This window comes from Muntiacus reevesi, chromosome 2, assembly GCF_963930625.1.
Source record: "Muntiacus reevesi chromosome 2, mMunRee1.1, whole genome shotgun sequence".
NCBI classification, from domain to species: Eukaryota; Metazoa; Chordata; class Mammalia; order Artiodactyla; family Cervidae; genus Muntiacus; species Muntiacus reevesi.
In genome coordinates, this window is record NC_089250.1 from 47,030,057 (window position 1) to 47,049,836 (window position 19,780).

The following is a 19,780-nucleotide window of genomic DNA, read 5'->3' on the forward strand; positions in this document are numbered from 1 at the left end:
TGCCTCTCAGTTGTGGCATGCTTGGACGAGTGTGTCCTTTGTTGCCTGCTGGTCCTGGCTTCCTTGTTCCCAAATTAGCTACTGAGTCACCCCTGGCTTGAAAAGTACTGAATCCTGCAGCCAGGGACACTGCTATGGACTCCAGTGGAAGTGGGTGAGAGAAGGGCTGTGTGAGGCTAGTCATTTTGCCCTTCTGGAACCTCCTTTAATGTCTCATAATGGCCTGGGTGGCAGTGAGAGGTGGAAGTCACATTGCTGGACTACCCAAGAGGCACATTGAACATGTCTCAGTACTAGCAAAGTATGAGCACATGAAAATGTTTTTAAAAGGGAGAACTTAAAGTAGAGGGAAAATTAGAATTTTGTGTTTCGTTATGCTCACTTGTGGTCTAGCGTTGGTACTATATGGAGTGACTTATAGTTGGATCCATAGTCTCTTTAGTAGTCAAGTGTTAATCTGATTCTTGTTAATAATATACTTTCCCCCTCCCCAACCTGTAGGTTTTTGGATATTGAATTGCTATAAAACAAATTGTGCTGGTTTAAAAAACATTGGAATTGTATTAGGTATATTTGAGTCATGCATACAGACTCCAAGCATGACATTTATTTTGGTGCCTCTATATAACAGATTCAATCTTGATATCAAACTTAAAAAGGCACTGGGATAATTTAATTACATGCCTGAGGGCTTTTATATTAGTCACATTTTGGGCTTTTGCCTTGCAGCTTTAAATTTGGAGCTGGTAGATCTTTTAAATCAGTCCATTTTTCTTGGATATATGTGATAAAACTAGGGATCCACCATAGAATTTTGGGAGGCTTTTTCAAAACTTCAAACATCTAGAAATATGTAGCCCAGTCCCATCATCCAGAACAAACTTGGATAGGCTTAGTTTCTGCAGCATGGTTTCTGTCCTGCAGCATGTTGTAGAAACAGAAGATACCATGAGAATAAAATCTGACTTTTTTTTCTTAGAAGTAAATGCTGTTTTGGGTTGAACTGTGCCTCAGAAAGACATTTTTCAGGTTTTAACCCCCAGTACCTGTGAAAGTGACTTTATTTGAGTATAGGGTCTTTGCAGATGTAATCAAAATTAGGATGGTCATACTGGATTTGGGTGGGCCTTAAGCAAGTGCCTGGTGTTCTTACAAGAAGAAGGAAATTTGACTTCTGGGTACATATCCAAAGGAAATAAGATCATTATCTCAAGATATCTTCACTCCCCATGTTCACTGTAGTGTTATTTACAGTAATCAAGACATGGAAATAACCTAAATGTCAATGGATGAGTGGCTAAAGAAAAAAAAAAAATATATATATATATATAATGGAACATTATTCAACCATAAAAAGAGGGAAGTCCTGCAACTTGGAACAAATTGAATGGATCCTGAGGGCATTATATCAACGGAAATAAGACAAAGACAAATTCAGCATGATCTCATATGTGAAATATAACAAAACCAATTCAAGAGTTAGATTGTTGGTTCCTAGAGGTGGGAGATGGGATGGGGGATGGGTGAAGGTGGTCAAATGGTACAAGAAAATCCATGATGACTACAGTTAATGATACTGTATATTGGAAAGTAGCTAAGATCTTAAAAGTTCTTATTGTGCATGTACACAAAGATAACTGTATGAAGTGGCAGATGTATTCACTAATCTCATTGTAATTATCTCAATATATAGGAGTCTCAAATCATTGCATGGTACACCTTAATGTTATACATCTGTTATATCTCAAGACTGGAGAAAAGATAATGGAAAAAAAGGGGGTGGGGGCAGGATTTAGAGACTGTCAGAAGACGAGGAGGCATGGATAAGGAGCCTGCAAGCCCAGGAACCCAAGGATTGCTGGCTCCCTGCCACCGCTCCCCACCCCCTCCCAGGGCGGAGGTGGGGAATCGAACAGTTTTCCCTTAGTCTCCAGAAGGAACCAACCTTGTTGATACCTTGACTGTGGACTTGTAGCCTAACCTGTAACAGCATAAACTTAAGTTGTTTGAAGCAACCAAATTTGTGGTAGTCTGTTACGGCTGCCACAGAACTTACATAAATGATAATGTAGAAAACTAAAATCTAGAAATATGACCCCATTTTAATTTAATAAAATCACTTTCCTTCCTAAGTTTGTATAGAAGTAAAATAAGAGAAAGTTTGATGCAATTTGAGCAGAGAAGTGCTTTGGCGTTTAACTAGAGCCTTGAGGGTTTCCTTTTGTTCATTTCTTTCTCTCAGAAAAAAAGTTCTTGAATGTGAGCTCATCAATTATTACGCTTCCTTCAAAGAGCAGTTCACGGTTCCTTTACCCATCTGGTCTTAAGTGAAATGCATTAAGCGGGTTTGAAAGGACAACCATCCCCCTGCCTGTGTTTCACAGATGTTCTGGGAAGACTGCAGTTTAAAGCTACAAGTACACACGCTGCCGTACCCAGAAATGAACAGAAGGCTTCAGGGAGCGTAACTGGTTCTCAGGTTAAGAATCCACTGGCAGGGGTCCAGGGGGAGGGGGAGTATTGTCGGGGCGGGGGGTGGGGGGGACTCAGGGTGTGTGAAACAGGGAGCCAGGGAGAAAATCCGCTGGAGTCGATCTCTTAGCCAGAGAGCCTTAGCCAGAGCTTGACCTTGAGGGAACTTGACTGAAATGACGTGAAGATGTCGCTTCCGACAGGATAATAGCGGCTGACACAATTCTATTCTACTTGATGCTGAGGGACACCGGCTTCGGGAAAACCAAAAGGTGCCCGCAAGGTGACCCATAACTTTTCTGGGAACAGAGAGAAGCAGCAAGAAGGGAAGGCAGAGGCTCCGGGGGCTGAGGATCCCAGCTCGGCCAGGGTCACACGTGCCCAAGGAGCGCAAGCCTCGAGGAAGCAGGAGGCAGACGGGTCTTTCCAGACCCCGGGACCGCCTTCTCCGCACCGGCGGTGGGTTCTCAGTCAACACCTGCCTGTGAGAGCGGGGCCGCAGGCACAGGGACGAATGCGGGGTTGCGGTAGGCCAGCAGCTGCGCGTGGCAGGGCGGCGTGCGTGGCGCCCGGCCCCGGCGGCAGAGGCCGGTGGCCAGCAGCGCTGTACTGACTAGCAGCAGGCCGCCAGCGGAGCCCAGCCCCGCGGCGACGAGCCCGGGGCTGCGCCCGGTGGTGAAGGCGGCGCACGCCCCGCGCTGGCTCAGCCCCGCGCCATTGGCCGCCAGGACGCACACCCGGTAGGCGGTGGCCGGGGACAGCCCATGCAGGGCGTGCTGGCGCGCGGTGGCACACACGTCCCCCACCACCGACTGGTTCCCTGGCCAGCCCTCCGGCGCGTAGCGGATTTGGTAGGCGCGCACCACTGAGTTAGGGGCGCACCAGCGCACCAGCGCCGACGTGTCGGTGGTCTCCGCCACCGCCTGCAGCTTGGGAGGGTCTGGCAGGGTGTCTTCTCCGCTGAGGCCGGGGCATCGGCACCGCCAGCGCCGCTGAAGCTCTGCGCACGGTGTCTGGAGGTGCCTGCAGGGGTGGTAATCGCAGGGTACATCCCAGGCGGGCGCCCCTACCTCCTCCTTTCCGCTCTCCTCTTCCTCCTCCTCCCTGGAGTCGTCCAGCAGCAGGACAGGAATCCCGCGCTCGGAAGGAGGCGGGTGGCGAGCCTGCGGGGTGGCTCGAGTCTCCCAGGCGGGCTGGGGCAGGCTCACTGAGTCCCGGGAGGCAGGGGAGAGACCAGCGTGTCTGCTGGCCCATGGGATGGAGGCCGCTGAGATGTTAGGCTCCAGGATAAGCCCGGGAGCATATTCTTGGTGCTCTGTCCAGGCCGTGCTCACAGCCTTAGGTGGGTTGCCAGAGTTGCTCGAACCTTTTGGGGTGACAGTAGTGGAGGGAGAGGCCCCATCCTCCGCAAGGCGGTGCCGCAGCCCGGCAGCGGCTCGTGTGCGGGAATCCACAGGGAGGAAGGGAAACTTGCTGACGCTCTGTTGGCCTCCTGCAGGTGTGGGGGAGGGTGTTGTGCTCCGCAAGGTGGAGGAACCCTGAGCAGATGGTGTGTGCGTGGAGATGACCGAGGCGGGTGGGTTGGAATCAAGGAGGGTGGTGTTTTGGTCCAAATGGCACACACTTGGCAGCTGGGACAGCAAAAGAGGGGCTGAGAAGGTGCCACTGGATCTTGCAGCTGGTTTGCACACAATGTCAGCCTCCCTAGAGGAGAGGTTGGTCAGTTAGAGGGTCTGCTTCTGTGCTGGGCTTTGAGTCTTTAGGGCAGATAACCCCTCTCTCGAGCCTTGTAACACATCTGCCAGGTACCACATGGTACACACTCAACATGGGTCACCTTGGTGACCTTCAGGACAACCCATCAAGGAGACTCCCCTTGTAAGTCCCATTGGACAGAGAAGGAAATGGGAATTCAGAAAGAGGAGCTAACTGCCCAAGATAGCATGGCTAGCAAATACAGAGCCTAAACCCAGGGTGAGCATGGTGAAGGGTAATCCAGATGCTCTAAGAGTGGTCTGTCATTTTATTCTGACCTCTCTGCTTCCTGGTGGTGAGTACTAGTAACAGCACTCATACTAACTAACATTTGTTGAGTACTTTGCTACATGCTAGGGACTATTGCTAACATTTTCCTGTATAAACCAATTTAATCTCCACTAACTCATGAGATAGGCACTATTATACCCATTTTACAGATGAGGAAGTAGAGGCACAAAGAGTTTAAGTAACAGCCAAAATCAATAGTAGTAAGTGGTGTGAAGAGCTTGAACTCTCAACCTTTTCATTCACTGCAAAGAGCCTAGTGCTATAGGCAAGATGAAGGGGTGAGGGGTGGCAGACTGAGCCCCACTGATATTCAGGCTCCTATCCCATGGGAGCTCTATAAGGCCACGGACACTGGACTGAATGCCACAGAAGGTCAGACTCTGTTCTGGGGACTCAGTGGAACACGCTTTTATGTCCTTTTTTTTGGCCACACATGGGATCTTAGTTCACCAACAAGGGATGGAACCGGGGTCCCCTGCATTGGAAGCAGCAGAGTCTTAATGACCAGACAGCCAGGGAAGTCCCAAGAGCAGAATTTTGGAAGACAGTAGATCCTGCCTCCTCCACCCAGCAGCTGCATGAATCTAAGCAAGTACCTTCCTCTTTTTGACCCAGTTCGCTCATTTCTAAAATGAGCAATGATAACACCGCTTTAGCAGAAAGAGCTGTTTACTTAGCCCATTTTCTTTTTCTAGCAGGCACACAGCTACACTACATTTCCCAGCCTCCAATGCAGTAGGCATGACCTGCTAAGTTAATCTGACCAATGGGATATGGGTGAAAGTGATGGCCTGGCCCTTAAAACCTCCTGAGTGGGCTCCTCCAACTCTTTGCTCCTCAGGCTTGCTGGGAAGGAGGCAGAGTCTTCATCTCCTGGGTCCCTGACTGTGACTACATGGGGAACAGTTGCCACACCCAGCACTGCCAACCTGCCCAGCATTGTTACATGAGCAAGATACAAACTGTGAGAACTTCAGCTCCAGAGGTTTGATCCTCACCCCTCAGTCATCTGCTTTTTTAATGTGTTACCTGCTTAGGACAATCCTCTTTGTATCCATGAGGAGCCAGGACAACTCACAACTGCAAGTGAGAGGGTTGCCAAAGAGGTTGATGGACAGGACCTGGGAGGAATGCAAGTTCCAAGGATGGAAGGAACTCAAGTTGCAGCTGAAACACACAAAAATTAATTAAGTCAGGCTTGTACAATTAGGTCAACACTAAACCCAGAGAGCCACAGTGGTGTCATGGGAAAACCATTCTGTTAGGGGCTAATTTGCTTTGAGAAAACTATTAATGACCTTAAATCTGTGGAGATACCAACCTAACCTAGTCAGTATCACCTCTCATAACAAATGGAGAAAATTCTCCCTGATGGCTATATAAAAGAGTCTGTGATTATAAAATTACTTATAAATGTAGATCTCTACATAAAAGTATGATATTGTTATTATAGACCAGTGAAGAAAGGGCAGATTTTTTAAACTGATTTTTTAATTGAAGGATAATTGCTTTACAGTATTTTGCTGTTTTCTGCCAAACATCAACATGAATCAGCCACAGGTATACATATGTTCTTAATGAGAACACTCTATACTACAGCAGTTGGACTGTAGCTGATGGCATTCTACACCAGTCCTTTGGAAGATGCCTTACTGAAGTGTATCAGTTAGCTCTTACTAGCTTAACTTAAAACAATAAATATTTATCCTTTTTCATGATTCTGTGGGTTGACTCAGTGGTTCTTATGGTCTGGGCCGGCTCACCTGGGCCAGAAAGATCTAGGATTGCCTCACTTATATGGAGTCTCAGCTGGTTTGTCAGGGCCTCTTTCTGTGCGTCTTTCATCACCCAGGAGGCTTGCACACATGGTGGTGCGCCAGTCTCTACCAGCAAGAGAGGGTGAGCCCCAATTTGCTTAACTACTTCCAAGTCTCTGCTTACATCACATTTGCTAATGTCCCTCTTGCCTAAACATGTCACATGGCTATGTCCAGCTTTAAGAGGTGGAGAATAGACTCTACTTCTTAGTGGGAAGAGCTGCAAAGTCACATTTGCAAAGGGCTGTGTATACAGGGATGATGGAAGGAATCACTGGGGCCATTTTTGCCAACAATGTACCACGCCTAGCAATGGCAGGCTCCCTCCTGGTTTTCTGCTCTTTCTGCCCAAAGTCTTTGACCTCAACTGTCTCAACTCTTAGAGTCTCCCAGCCTCTTGTACACATTCTAGTTACAATCTGAGAATCGTGAGCAACAGGAACTGCACTGTATCCACAGGCCTCTTCCAACTGAAGACTGGCTTTTCTCCATCTACCTGGGAACCTTCTTCTGTTGCTCTGGGGGAGATGTAGATGTTCTGGGCAAAGAAGGACCCACCACAGAGATCTGCTCTAACACTCCTGGCTGGTGGGCGGGCACCTGACAGTTGTTCCCTGGGGAGCACTGAACATATGTGTGTGCCATTATATTGAAACTTAAGCATAACCTACATATATGTGTATGCGTGAGTGCATGCTAAGTCACTTCAGTCATGTCTGACTCTGCAAACCTATAGACTCCCCACCAGCCTCCTCTGTCCATGAGATTCTCCAGGCAAGAACACTGGAGTGGTTTGCCAGGCCCTTCTCCAGGGTATCTTCTGAACTCAGGGATTAAACTTGCATCTTTTACGTCTCTTGCATTGACAGGTGGGTTCTTTACTTCTAGGGCCACCTGGGAAGCCCCATATATGTGTGTGTATGAATGTATGTATGTGTATACACACACACAAACACACACACATATATATGCAAATGCTTGCTCTTAGCAGATTTCACAGAGCTAGAGTGGAAATCTTAGAAAGGAGTTTACTTAGCCCTTCATTTTGCAAAGGAATTTTTTTTTTTTTGCCTGAAGTGGGAGAAGAAAAGGATAACCATATTTTGGGGTAGTAATATTGCTTAGGAGAAGGAAATATTAACCTATTCCAATATTCTTTCCTGGAAAATCCCATGGACAGAGGAGCCTGGTGGGTTACAGTCCAGAGGATTGCAAAGAGTTGGACACAACTGACTGAACACACACAACATTGCTTAGTATTTCAGATAATAACATTATCTCATTGATATCATTATGTCAGATCATGAGGTAGGTAATATTTCACTCACTTATTATTTATTTATTGTTTTTGGCCAAACTGGCAGCTTATGGGATTTTAGTTTCCTGATCAGGGACTCAACCTGGGCCCCTGGGAGTGAAACTGCTGAGTAACTACTGAAATTTCCAATATTTCATTCATTTTTATAGATAAGGAAAAGGACCCTATTCCTTCTCTGGTGGCCCTTTCTGCCACACATTGCAACTTGCACATGATAAAGACAAGTTGCATTCCCATCACGTGCCAAGGATGGAAGAGCCTGCTTCATGTCCTGAGGCATGTCTGCATCTGGGTATTCTCTGCATCTGAACTGACAGGGTCTTAACGTGGAAGAAGTTTCTACTTATCTTCTAAATAATCCTTGTTTTCTTTTTTTGCTGAAATATTGCCAAAGGCCTCTCCCTCCCACATGTAGCATTGTCAGAGAGGATGGTGGAGGACATTGGGCATGGCAGGTTGGCAGAGAAGCCAGGAGGGTGCTACCCCCTCTCCAGAGAGTGCTGGCTGTACCAAGGAACCCACATGTTGCCAGCATCTATCACAGATAATGTCCCAGGGGAGGCTTTGGGTGAGGGGAGGAGAGTCAAGAGCAAGGCGGGCTTGAGAAAAAGGGAAGAGGGTGCCACAGGGGAGATGACATCTAATGAGCTTCAGAGGCTTGAGAGCTCCCAGAGAGGAAGTGGCTCCTTCCCCAGCTGGAGCTCGGGGTTGGGGTGGGGTTGGTGGTGCAGTAGAGTCCAGGGATGAGCCAGCCAAAGAGGTAAACCTTCTCCTCCAGCCATGGAAGAGTTTTCATTTGTCTTAAAACTCAATCAGATTATAATGTAGACAGATCTCCTGGCTGAATATGGTGACTGGATTACAAGGGTTCTCAACCAGAGGTCCTTGGAGACAGGGTATATGAACTTGGATGGAGGTCTCTTTCACAAATTTCTAACTGAAATTCACCATTTGTTTCAGTGACGAATGAAGGCAACAAACCACAGGTGAATCACCAACAAAGCAGATATTTCCAAACCACTTTTCATAGTTTTCTGTCATTTATGATCATCAAAGGGCTTCCCTGATAGCTCAGTGAGTAAAGAATCTGCCTGCAATGCAGGAGATCCTGGTTTGATCCCTGGGTTGGGAAGATTCCCTGGAGAAGGGAAAGGCTACCTACTCCAGTATTCTGCCTTGGAGAATTCCATGGACTGTATAGTTCATGGGGTCACAAACAGTAGGACACAACTAAGTGACTTTCACTTTAATCACCTTAATGATCTGTGGCTCAGATCATGAACTCCTTATTGTAAAATTGAGACTTAAATTGAAGAAAGTAGGGAAAACCACTAAACAATTCAGGTATGACCTAAATTAAATAAGTTACAGTTATACAGTGGAAGTGACGAACAGATTCAAGGGATTAGATCTGATAGAGTGCCTGAAGAACTATGGACAGAGGTTCATGACATTGTATAGGAGGCAGTGATCAAGACCACTCCCAAGAAAAAGAAATGCAAAAAGGCAAAAAGGTTGTCTGAGGAGGCCTTACAAATAACTGAGAAGAGAAGAGAAGCTAAAGGCAAAGAAGAAAAAAGAGATATACTCATTTGAACGCAGAGTTCCAAAGAATAGCAAAGAGATATAAGAAAGCCTTCCTCAGTGATCAATGCAAAGAAATAGAAGAAACCAATAGAATGGGAAAGACTAGAGATCTCTTCAAGAAAATTAGAGATACCAAGGGAACATTTCATGCAAAGAAGGCCACAATAAAGCACAGAAATAGCATGGACCTAACAGAAGCAAAAGCTATTAAGAAGAGGTGGCAACAACACACAGAAGAACTATAGAAAAAAGATCTTCATGACCCAGATAACCACAATGGTGTGATTACTCACCTAAAGCCAGACCTCCTGGAATGTGAAGTCAAGTGCTAGTGGAGGCGATGGAATTCCAATTGAGCTATTTCAAATCCTAAAAGATGATGCTGGTAAAGTGTAGCACTCAATATGTCAGCAAATTTTGAAAACTCAGCAGTGGCCACAGGACTGGAAAAGGTCAGTTTTCATTCCACTCCCAAAGAAAGCAATCCCAAAAAATGTTCAAACTACCTCACAATTGCCCTCATCTCACACACTAGCAAAGAAATGCTGAAAATTCTCCAAGCCAGGCTTCAACAGTACATGAACCATGAACTTCCAGATATTCAAGCTAGATTCAGAAAAGGCAGAGGAACCAGAGATCAAATTGCCAACATCCATTGGATCATAGAAAAAGCAAGAGAGTTCCAGAAAAACATCTACTTCTGCTATATTGACTATGCCAAAGTTATTGCATTGATCACAACAAACTGTGGAAAATTCTTAAAGAGATGAGAATATCAGACCACCTGGCCTACTTCTTGAGAAATCTGTATGCTGGTCAAGAAGCAACAGTTAGAGCTGGACATGGAACAACAGACTGGTTCCAAATCGAGAGAGGAATACGTCAAGGCTGTATATTGTCACCTTGTTTATTTAACTTACATACAGATTACATCATGCAAAATGCTGGGCTGGATGAAGCACAACCTGGAATCAAGATTGCCAGGAGAAATATCAATAACTTCAGACATGCAGATGACACCACCCTCATGGCAGAAAGTGAAGAAGAACTGAAGAGCTTCTTGATGAAAGTGAAAGAGGAAAGTGAAAGGTGGCTTAAAGCTCAACATTCAGAAAACTAAGATCATGGCATCTGGTCCCATCATTTAATGGCAAATAGATGGGGGAAACAATGGAAACAGTGGCAGACTTTATTTTGGGGGGCTCCAAAATCACTGCAGATGGTGACTGCAGCCATGAAATTAAAAGAAGTTTGCTCCTTGGAAGAAAAGCTATGACCAACCTAGACAGCATATTAAAAAGCAGAGACATGACTTTGTCAACAAAGGTCTGTCTAGTCAAAACTATAGTTTTCCCAGTAGTCATGTATGGATGTGAGAGTTGGACTATAAAGAAAGCTGAGTGCTGAAGATTTGATGATTTTGAACTATGGTGTTGGAGGAGACTCTTGAGAGTCCCTTGGACTGCAAGGAGATCCAACCAGTCCATCCTAAAGGAGATCAGTCCTGGGTGTTCACTGGAAGGACTGATGCTGAAGCTGAAACTCCAATACTTTGGCCACCTGATGCAAAGAACTGACTCACTGGAAAAAACCTTGATGCTGGGAAAGATTGAAGGCAGGAGGAGAAGGGGATGACAAAGGATGAGATGGTTGGATAGCATTACCGACTCGATGGACAGGAGTTTGAGTAACCCCCAGGAGTTGGTGATGGACAGGGAAGACTGGCATGCTGCAGTCCATGGGGTCACAAAGAGTTGGTCATGACTCAGTGACTGAACTGAATTTAATGATCATCAAAATTATTGAAGTTGTTGGACCTCCTGCTGAATTTTTTAAATTTAAGGAGTGGCTGCAGGACTGGAAAAGGTCAGTTTTTATTCCAATTCCAAAGAAGGGCAATGCCAAAGAATTTGCAAATTAACTCACAATTGCACTCATGTTGAATGCTAACAAGGTTATGCTCAAAAACCTTCAAGCTAGGCTTCAACAGTACGGGAACCCAGAACTTCCAGATATACAAGCAATGTTTACAAAAGGCAGAGGAGTCAAACAGCAAATTGCCAACATCCATTGGATCATAGAAAAAGCAAGTAAATTCCAGGAAAACATGTACTTCTTCTTCATTGACTATGCTAAATCCTGTGACTGTGTGGATCACAACAAACTGTGGAAAATTCTTAAAGATATGGGAATAGCAGACCACCTTACCTGTCTCCTAAGAAACTGTATGCAGATCAAGAAGCAACAGTTAGAACTGGACGTGGAACAATGAACTGGTTCAAATTGGGAAAGGAGTACATCAAGGCTGTATATTGTCACTTTGCTTATTTAATTTATATGCAGAGTACATCATGAGAAATATCAGCCTGAATGAAGCTCAAGCCAGAATCAAGATTGCGAGGAGAAATATCAATAACCTCAGATGTGCAGATAACACCACCCTTATGGCAGAAAGCATAGAGGAACTGAAGAGTCTCTTGATGAAGGTAAAAGAAGAGAGTGAAAAACTGACTTAAAACTCAACATTCAAAAAATGAAGATCATAGCATCTCGTCCTATCACTTCAAATAGATGGCAAATAGATGGGGAAAGTGTGGAAACAGGGAAAGACTCTATTTTACTGGGCTCCAAAATCACTGCAGATGGTGACTGCAGCCATGAAATTAAAAGATGGTTGCTCCTAGGAAGAAAAGCTATGACAAACCTAGATAGCGTATTAAAAAGCAGAGACATCACTTTGCCGACAAAGGTCAGCATAGGCACAGCTATGGTTTTTTCAGTAGTCACGTATGGATGTGAGAGTTGGACCATAAAGAAGGTTGAGCACCCAACAATTGATGTTTTTGAACTGTGGTGCTGTAGAAGACTCTTGAGAGCCCCTTGGACAGCAAGAAGATAAAACCAGTCAATCCTAACGGAAGGAAATCAACCCCGAATTGCTAAAACTAGAGCTCCAATTCTTTGGCCACATGATGCAAAGAGCCAACTCATTGGAAAAGACCCTGATGCTTGGAAAGATTGAAGGCAGGAGAAGGGGGCCACAGAGGATGAGATGGTTGGGTGGCATCTCTGACTCAATGGACATAAGTTTGAGCAAACTCTGGGAGATAGTAAAGGACAGGGAAACCATGGGGTCTCTAAGATTCGGACATGACCGAGCGACTGAACAACAACAACAAAATAAAGAAGTACACCACACATACATAGTCCTGAAACATACACTTAAAAATATTTTGATAACTATAATTGGTTTCTTTGGGATCCTACATTTGTTGCTCAGTCACTCACTCATGTCCAGCTCTTTTTGACTCCATGGACTGCAGCACACCAGGCTTCCCTGTCCTTCACCATCTCCCAGAGCTTGCTCAAACTCACATCCACTGAGTCAGTGAAAAGTGTTAGTCAGTCAGTCATGTCCAACTCTTTGCGACCCCATGGACTATTGCCCATCAAGCTCTTCTGTCTGTGGGATTCTCCAGGCAACAATACTGGAGTGGGTTGTCATTCCCTTCTCCAGGGGATCTTCCCAATCCAGGGATCAAACACAAATCTCCTGCACTGTAGACAGATTGTTTACCGCCTGAGCCAGGGAACCTCTCTGAGTCAGTGATACCATACAACCATCTCATCCTCTGTCATCCCTTCTCCTCCTGTCCTCAGTCTTTCCCACCAGTAGGGTCTTATCTAATGAGTTGGCTCTTTGCATCAGGTGGCCAAAGCATTGAAGCATCAGCTTCAGCATCAGCCCTTTAAATGAATATTCAAGATTGATTTCCTCTAGGATTGACTGGTTTGATCTCCTTGATGTCCAAGGGACTCTCAAGAGTCTTCTCCAACACCACAGTTGAAATGCATCAGTTCTTTGGCACGCAGCCTTCTTTATGGTCAAACTCTCACATCCATACATGACTACTGGAAAAACTGTAACTTTGACTATATGGACATTTGTCAGCAAAGTAAATGTCTCTGCTTTTTAATACATTGTCTAGGTTTGTCACAGCTTTTCTTCCAAGGAACATCTTTTAATTTCATGACTGCAGTCACCATCTGCAGTGATTTTTGAGTCTCAAAAAGCAAAATCTGTCACTGTTTCCACATTTTCCCCATCTATTTGCCATGAAGTGATGGGACTGGATATTATGTATATAAGAACGTTCTTCTGAGGAAGGCCCATAGACTTCACAGACTGCCACAGAAGTTCATGGCACAAAAGTGTTTAAGACTCCCTGCACTAACCTGTGCACTCCTGAAGGTCATGGGTTAGAAGGCTTTTGGTTAGCTGGGTAGGGAATGATGAGAACTTGACCTCAAACTGCCCTCTGCAGGGTGGGTGGGAAGGGCTGGCCCAGAGTCGTTGGGAATGAAGACCAGGCTGGACCTGGTGACCAGGGAGCCAACCTTCAGAGCTGTCTGCACCGGCACTGACTCTTCATCCCACTCCATTCTGGCTCCATTGAGAATGAACATCACCAACACCCCACATTTTGCCAAATCCTATGGCATTGGAAAAGTGGGTGGAAACAGTGCTAGAGGAAGCCTGTAGGGTGAGTAATGACATGCAGAAAAGTTTGAAGAAGAGGAAATAGTCAAGGGCCTTAAGAAGGCCTATCCAGAAAATCTGGAGAAGCACCAGAGCAGCATCCTAAGGATGAGAAGAGAGAGGGTCAAGAGGGAGGAAGGACTCAAGAAGGGGCTCAGGGGATAGAGAAGTGTCCACTGGACATAGCAACTGAAGTGCCACTGGTTCCATTCAATCATGAAGCTGAAGTGGGTGGTCAGATTGCAGCAAACTGAGAAGTGTAGGGATAAGAGGAAGCAGCCCCCACTTCTGATCCAGGGATGCCTGCTTTTCTTGGAGTCTAGGTTGCCTTTCTCCACCTAGGGGGTTTAGGTTCACCTTTGAAGATATGGAACAATTATGTTCTTCTAGCCTGCTGAAGCTGATCACTGACCCCACTTGCCTTTTGACATGGTAGGTAGCATGTGCCTCTGTTACTGATCCCAATATAGCATGACAATTGAAAGATCTCTTCTCCCTATAGAACTGTGTGCTCTCTGAAAGCAGAGACCATGCTTTCCTCATCACCATCACCATCTCATGGCCATCAACACCATCACTGTTACTGGTGTCTTCACTACTATCCCCAACAGCATCATCACTGTCATCACCTCATGCTTTCTCAACTACCTCTGTGCTGAGGATGCTCATTTAGGAATCTCCAGCCCACAGTTTCCATGAGCTCCAGGCTCATGTATCTAGGTATGTCCTAGATGCTGAAAGACCTGTGAGACATCCAGCGGAGATGCCCAGTAGTGATTACAGAAACCTCCTGTTCTGTGCCAGGCACTGTTCTAGACACATATCAAAGCATTTCCTCTCACAACAATGCAGTAGGGGAGGATCTGATCATTATTCCCATTTTATGGATGAGGAAACTGAGCCACAAAAGCATAGGGTAACTTGCCCTAACTCACATAGCCAGAAAGTGGTGAGTGGAGTCAGGACTGAGTCCAAGTAGATTGGTTCCACATCTGATAAACAATGCTTCATCAGTCTGAAACTCAAAAGAGGAGTCTAAGCCAGAGATGATATCCCTCTCATCCACATCATGACCACCATCATCATCATCACCATGACCATCCTGTCACCATTCATTACCACCACCACCACTTCATCATGAGACACCATTATCACCATCCCTGTCAACATAATATCACCATCATTATAACCACCATGATCTTCACTAATGTTACAGAGTACACATGCAATGTGCCAGGCACTGAGCTAAGTGCTCTGTGTTCTATCTCCTTTCCCCTCATGTTAAGCCCCAAAGTGAGTACTCTGGAGCTAGTCCAGAAAAAGAGAAGTGGCTACATTGAGTGATGGCAGGGCAATGGTGCTGGCTTCCCAGGGCCTAGCTGTGGGCTCCCAGGAAAACAGGTGGCCCGGGATCATCTTCAAAGGTATGCTGCCCTTCCTGCTAGAAGTCAGGATAGTAGTTGGTCTTGGGAAGGAGGGTAGATATGGCGAGACTGGGGATAACCCCTGGCCCAGAGGGAACCACCCCTGGGTCCCAGTGCAAGTAGGAGCTGCTCAAGTCCTGGAAGGGGCTGCTGACTTGCATAAATACATGGGGAAGCAGGTATGGATGAAATAGATGGAGATGGAGAAATAGAGAAGACCTGATGCCCTCTTCCCACTGCAGATTTCTCATCCTGCACTTGAAGGAAACTTGACATGTGTGAGAGTTTGGTTTTAACATTACTCTGGACAGCACTGAGTTGGTTGGTTTTTCGGCTGGATGGACTCTCTGTGATGTGCTCACCATATCACCCCAAGGATAAGGAAGAACAAGACTCCAGCAAGGACTTGAAAGAGCAATGGGAAGAAAAGGAAGGTCTAGTTTATTCTATAAAATAGTTATGACTATTCAATTTAGTGTAATGGGCAAAAATCAGTCATGTGTTTTAGTAACACTTACTTCTGGAAATGAAGGACCTGTAGGTGAGGCGTGTCTTGAAAGATGTATGTATGGACAGAGGTAAGTGCTGGCGAATCTTGACAATCCAGATGCTGTAGGTCAGGGGTCATCTTGAAAATATCCCCCTCTAGGCTCTTCAGCCTTGGCATCTTCCTCAGGTAGAGGGATGTGAGCCGCGGCAGGTTTCTGATCCATCCCGACTGAACTGAAATACAGATGGGACACTGCCCACTATCCTGGAAGGCATGAACCCAAGAGGCTGGCACAGCATTAAGGAAACAATGAGAGAGACAAGGTGAGTGGTGAAGTTCATTGCTGAGCATGTGGACAGCGGGCAGCTTCAGGAATCTCAGAAGCACGGGCCATTTCAGCTGGAAGGGCCCTCAGAGAAGACCAGTCCTTCCCTTTCCAGCCCCAGACAGCTGAGGTCCCAGAGGATGATGACTGGCTAAAGGCCACACAACAAGGAAGGAACAAGGCCGAGCTTGACTCTAGGACACTGTCTCCAAGTACGCTGTTGTCCCACCCTCTTGTTAAACCCCACACAGAAGTACCCCAGCCTTCAATGTGATGGCTACCAGGAGCAGGGGAAATCTTTGAGGAATGTAAGGAAGGAGGCTCAGAGGAGGAGTGGGGCAGGAGGAGGCCAGGAAATCTCATTTCATCGCTCTCCTAGTAAATGGACAACGTGCCCCTTCTCCTCTGTTTCCCATTCTTGCTCTTTGTTCTCATGTTGGTGGTGGAACAGCTGATTATCAACATGTGAAGTGTTTTTAAACAATAAAACCAACCTTGTAAATCAGAGTCAGAATACCCAAGTACAGCAGAACAGGTATTCTCACCTCCCTCCTGTGTCTTGTTTGAAGGATTTAACATTCACAGAAAGAATTTTAGCCAACTAAGTATTAATAGAAATCAATGACAGCATCCTCTGAACATCAGCTGCTTCATGTTAAAATGTGTGATACCAGGTTTGTCCATTCATCAGGCCCAAAGCACTGCATCCACTCCCCATTCTCTATTCTGCTGGGGAGCAGAACAGAGGCTAAACCTGTGGGCTCTGGACCCAGAACGCCACAGGTCAGACATGGAGGCAACCGCTAAGGAGTTGGGAGTCAGCAGGCCGGCCATTCTCCTTTCTGTGCCCTGGTTTCCTCACAAGCAGAGCGCAGGTAATAGTTCTCAGCTCTTGGGACTCAAGGAGTGCAGACCAGTGAGGCGCTTCGAGCAGGGAGCCCTAGGCTCAGGGAATCTTTGGGGTCTCTTTGAGCCTTTCTGCAAGAAGGCGCCCAGGGCAGCGCCCCTCGAGGAAGTTCACAGCCCTCCCTCCGGGGATCGTCCAGCCCGCCGGCTTAGACACCCCGCGCCGGCACTCACCGCGGCGGAGGAATGTGCCACTGAGATCCAGCACCTGGAGGGCGGCCAGGGGCGCGCCGCCCACCCCCGCGAAGGTGGCGTCGGCGATGTCCTCGTGGTCACCGCGGCCCAGCTCGGTGTAGGACAGGTTGAGCAGGCGCAGCTCGGGGAAACAGGCGAAGGCCCCGGGCTGCAGGGCCCGCAGCGGGTTCCCGGCCAGGACCAGCGCGCGGAGACCCGGCAGCGCGGGCCCGGTGCACGGCGGCAGGGTGGCCAGCAGGTTGTAGCTGAGGTCGAGGGAGTGCAGCCCCGCGGGCGCCCCGGGGCCCCAGCGCAGCGCCGCGATGCGGTTGTGGCGCAGTGTCAGCACTTGTAGCTGCGGCAGGTGGCCCAACTCCGGAGCGCTCAAGGCGCGCAGCAGGTTGTGGCTGCCGTCGAGGCTGCGCAGCGCGCGGGGCAGGCAGCCGGGCAGGCGCTCTAGGCCACGGTTCTCGAAAGTCAGGGTCGTGGCCCCCGCCACTGGGAGCCACTCGCAGGGCGAGACCGTGGAGTTACCGGCCCCGCTCCCCCAGGGGTCCTGCTGAGTGAGCCGGAAAGCAAGGGTCTTCTGGAGCGGCCCGGCCTGGCTGGGTCGCGGCGCTACCCGGAAAGGCAGCAGCAGCAGCAGCAGCAGGGCCCACCACATGGCGAGTGGCTGGAGAGAACAGCGGGAAAGCCCATTAAATGCAGCGGAAACCCCGAAAGAAGGGGCAAATGTCCCCACCTCGCTGCCCCTTTCCCAGGAGAACCTAGCCCTGGTTGTTCCCTGAAGGGCGGGGGTTGATTCCTGCGTCGGGGATGTGTAGTGACTTGGCCCCTGCCTGCTTCCCCATCATTTCCCTCATGTACACCCGAGCACCTCCTGCCCTTCCTTCCCCAATCTTTGCCCTTCCCTCTAATTCACTCAAGAGTCACTACCCGTAGGTGATCTTTTGCTGAAGGCCTCCCTCATCTGTCCCCGAACCCAGTAAACCTCTCCCTTTGCTTGTCTTCATCCCATGAGCTTCTGGAGAGAATGGAACGTGGCCTTTTTGTAAATTCTCCCCAGGTGCCCAGATGTTGCTGCATAAACATATATTAATAACACTCTAGTGGGAGGCTTCCTAGGGAGGAAGCTCCACTGGGGAAAAGACATGGGACTTGAGGGAGATTTTGTTAGTTTCAAAGACATTGGTTGTCCCAGTTTTTATTCTTAGACCTGCCCAGCCACAGGTGAGTCTGGCTTGCCTCTGATCTGGTTTGTAGGTCACACTTCAAGTTCTGGGATCTCTTTCTTGGGAAGGCTCAGGGTTGCCTTCAGGGAAGGAAGGAGCCTCCAGACAGTTGTAGGGCTTGGGAACCTGGAGTCAAGCATTTCCTCATGCCATGTTGGTCCCAACAAAAACTCCTGAAGTCAGCCCTGCCAGTAAGGGATGACTGAGAGCTGCTCAGTGTGGAGTTTCTGGAGTACCCAGGATTACACAGGCAGCTGGGAGATCAACTTGGGGGTAGATAAGGAAGCAATGGGTTGGTGTGGGAGTGGCAAAGCTATTTCCAACTAGGTCCTGGCCTTGAGGTCACTGCTTGACATCCCCTCATTTCTGCAGGTGTGTGTTTCTGCTCTGCTGTCTCTGTTGACTGCTAAGTCCCTGAGCAACCACCCTGGATCCAGGCAAAGGCCCTCCTCTTGCTAATTGGGGGTCGAGGCAATGAGAAAAATCCTGGAAACTGAGGCGAGGAATCCATGTATCCAGCGTATGTCATACTCACCTAGAACCTGTCCTTTCCGAGTGTGGCAGCCCTGGGTGCCCCTGTCTGCAGTCTTCAATTTTGTCTTGTAGATTCCAGGAGCCAGTGGCTAGCAGCTCAACTTTGAATTTCAGGAGGTCTGTTTCCCAGATGCCCCTGGCCCTGGCCCCACCCACCAGGGAGCCTCGGATACCCCGGCTCCTACAGCCCCCCTTCCCTACTGAGACATTGTGGTCTTCAGCCAACACCCTCACTGCCTGTCTCCTTCTCCTACTCTGGACCTGGGCTGGCCCCTGCCTCTTTCTAAGCATGGAACCTCCTTTCAGTCCTCCCCCATCTTCACCTGGCCTCATGCCAGCCAGTTAGCTACCAAGCCAACCACCTTTCTGGGGCCTGAGCTGGAGGGAGTCAGCTCTTCCGGGCCAACGTGAGCACTGAAGGCTGACAGCTGCAGAGGGGCAGAGGCAGCCCCGTCACCTCCCAGGAATCTGATCCTCCTGCCAGGCGGTTCCCATTTCCTGGAGGCTGCATGGTGAGCTGGTATGAGGAGGAAGCCCCCTATCCAGAAGAGGAAGGTACCCCAGTCCACCGAAAAGAAAAAGTGGCAGGAGGGGCGTCCTCAGAGGAATGTGAGAGCAGGGGCAGGCATGGGGCAAATCGAGAAGGACTGGTTTCATTTCCTTTTTAAAAAAAATAATTTTATTTATTTATTTTTGGATGTGCTGGGGCTTTGTTGTTGGGCTTTTCCCTAGTTGTGGCAAGTGGGGGCTACTCTTCGTTGAGGTGCGTGGGCTTCTCATTGCAGTGACTTCTCTTGTTACTGAGCACAGGCTCTAGGGCACGCAGGCTTCCGTAGTTGTGACTCCCGAGCTCTAGACCACAGGCTCAATAGTTATGACTCAGGGGCTTAGTTGCTCCTCAGCATGTGGGATCTT

The 19,780-nt window shown here is 47.8% G+C and overlaps 1 protein-coding gene across 1 annotated transcript; it reads right to left on the reverse strand.

The window, feature by feature from the left end:
• Window positions 1-2,939: 2,939 nt before the first annotated feature.
• LRRN4 (leucine rich repeat neuronal 4) lies at window positions 2,940-19,376 on the reverse strand. Its single transcript, XM_065919154.1, has 5 exons — window positions 19,323-19,376; window positions 17,100-17,772; window positions 15,723-15,927; window positions 5,548-5,685; window positions 2,940-4,176 (listed from the first exon to the last, which is right to left on the reverse strand). Exons 1-5 carry the CDS (start codon window positions 19,374-19,376, stop codon window positions 2,940-2,942), a joined length of 2,307 nt encoding a protein of 768 aa, XP_065775226.1.
• Window positions 19,377-19,780: the final 404 nt, after the last annotated feature.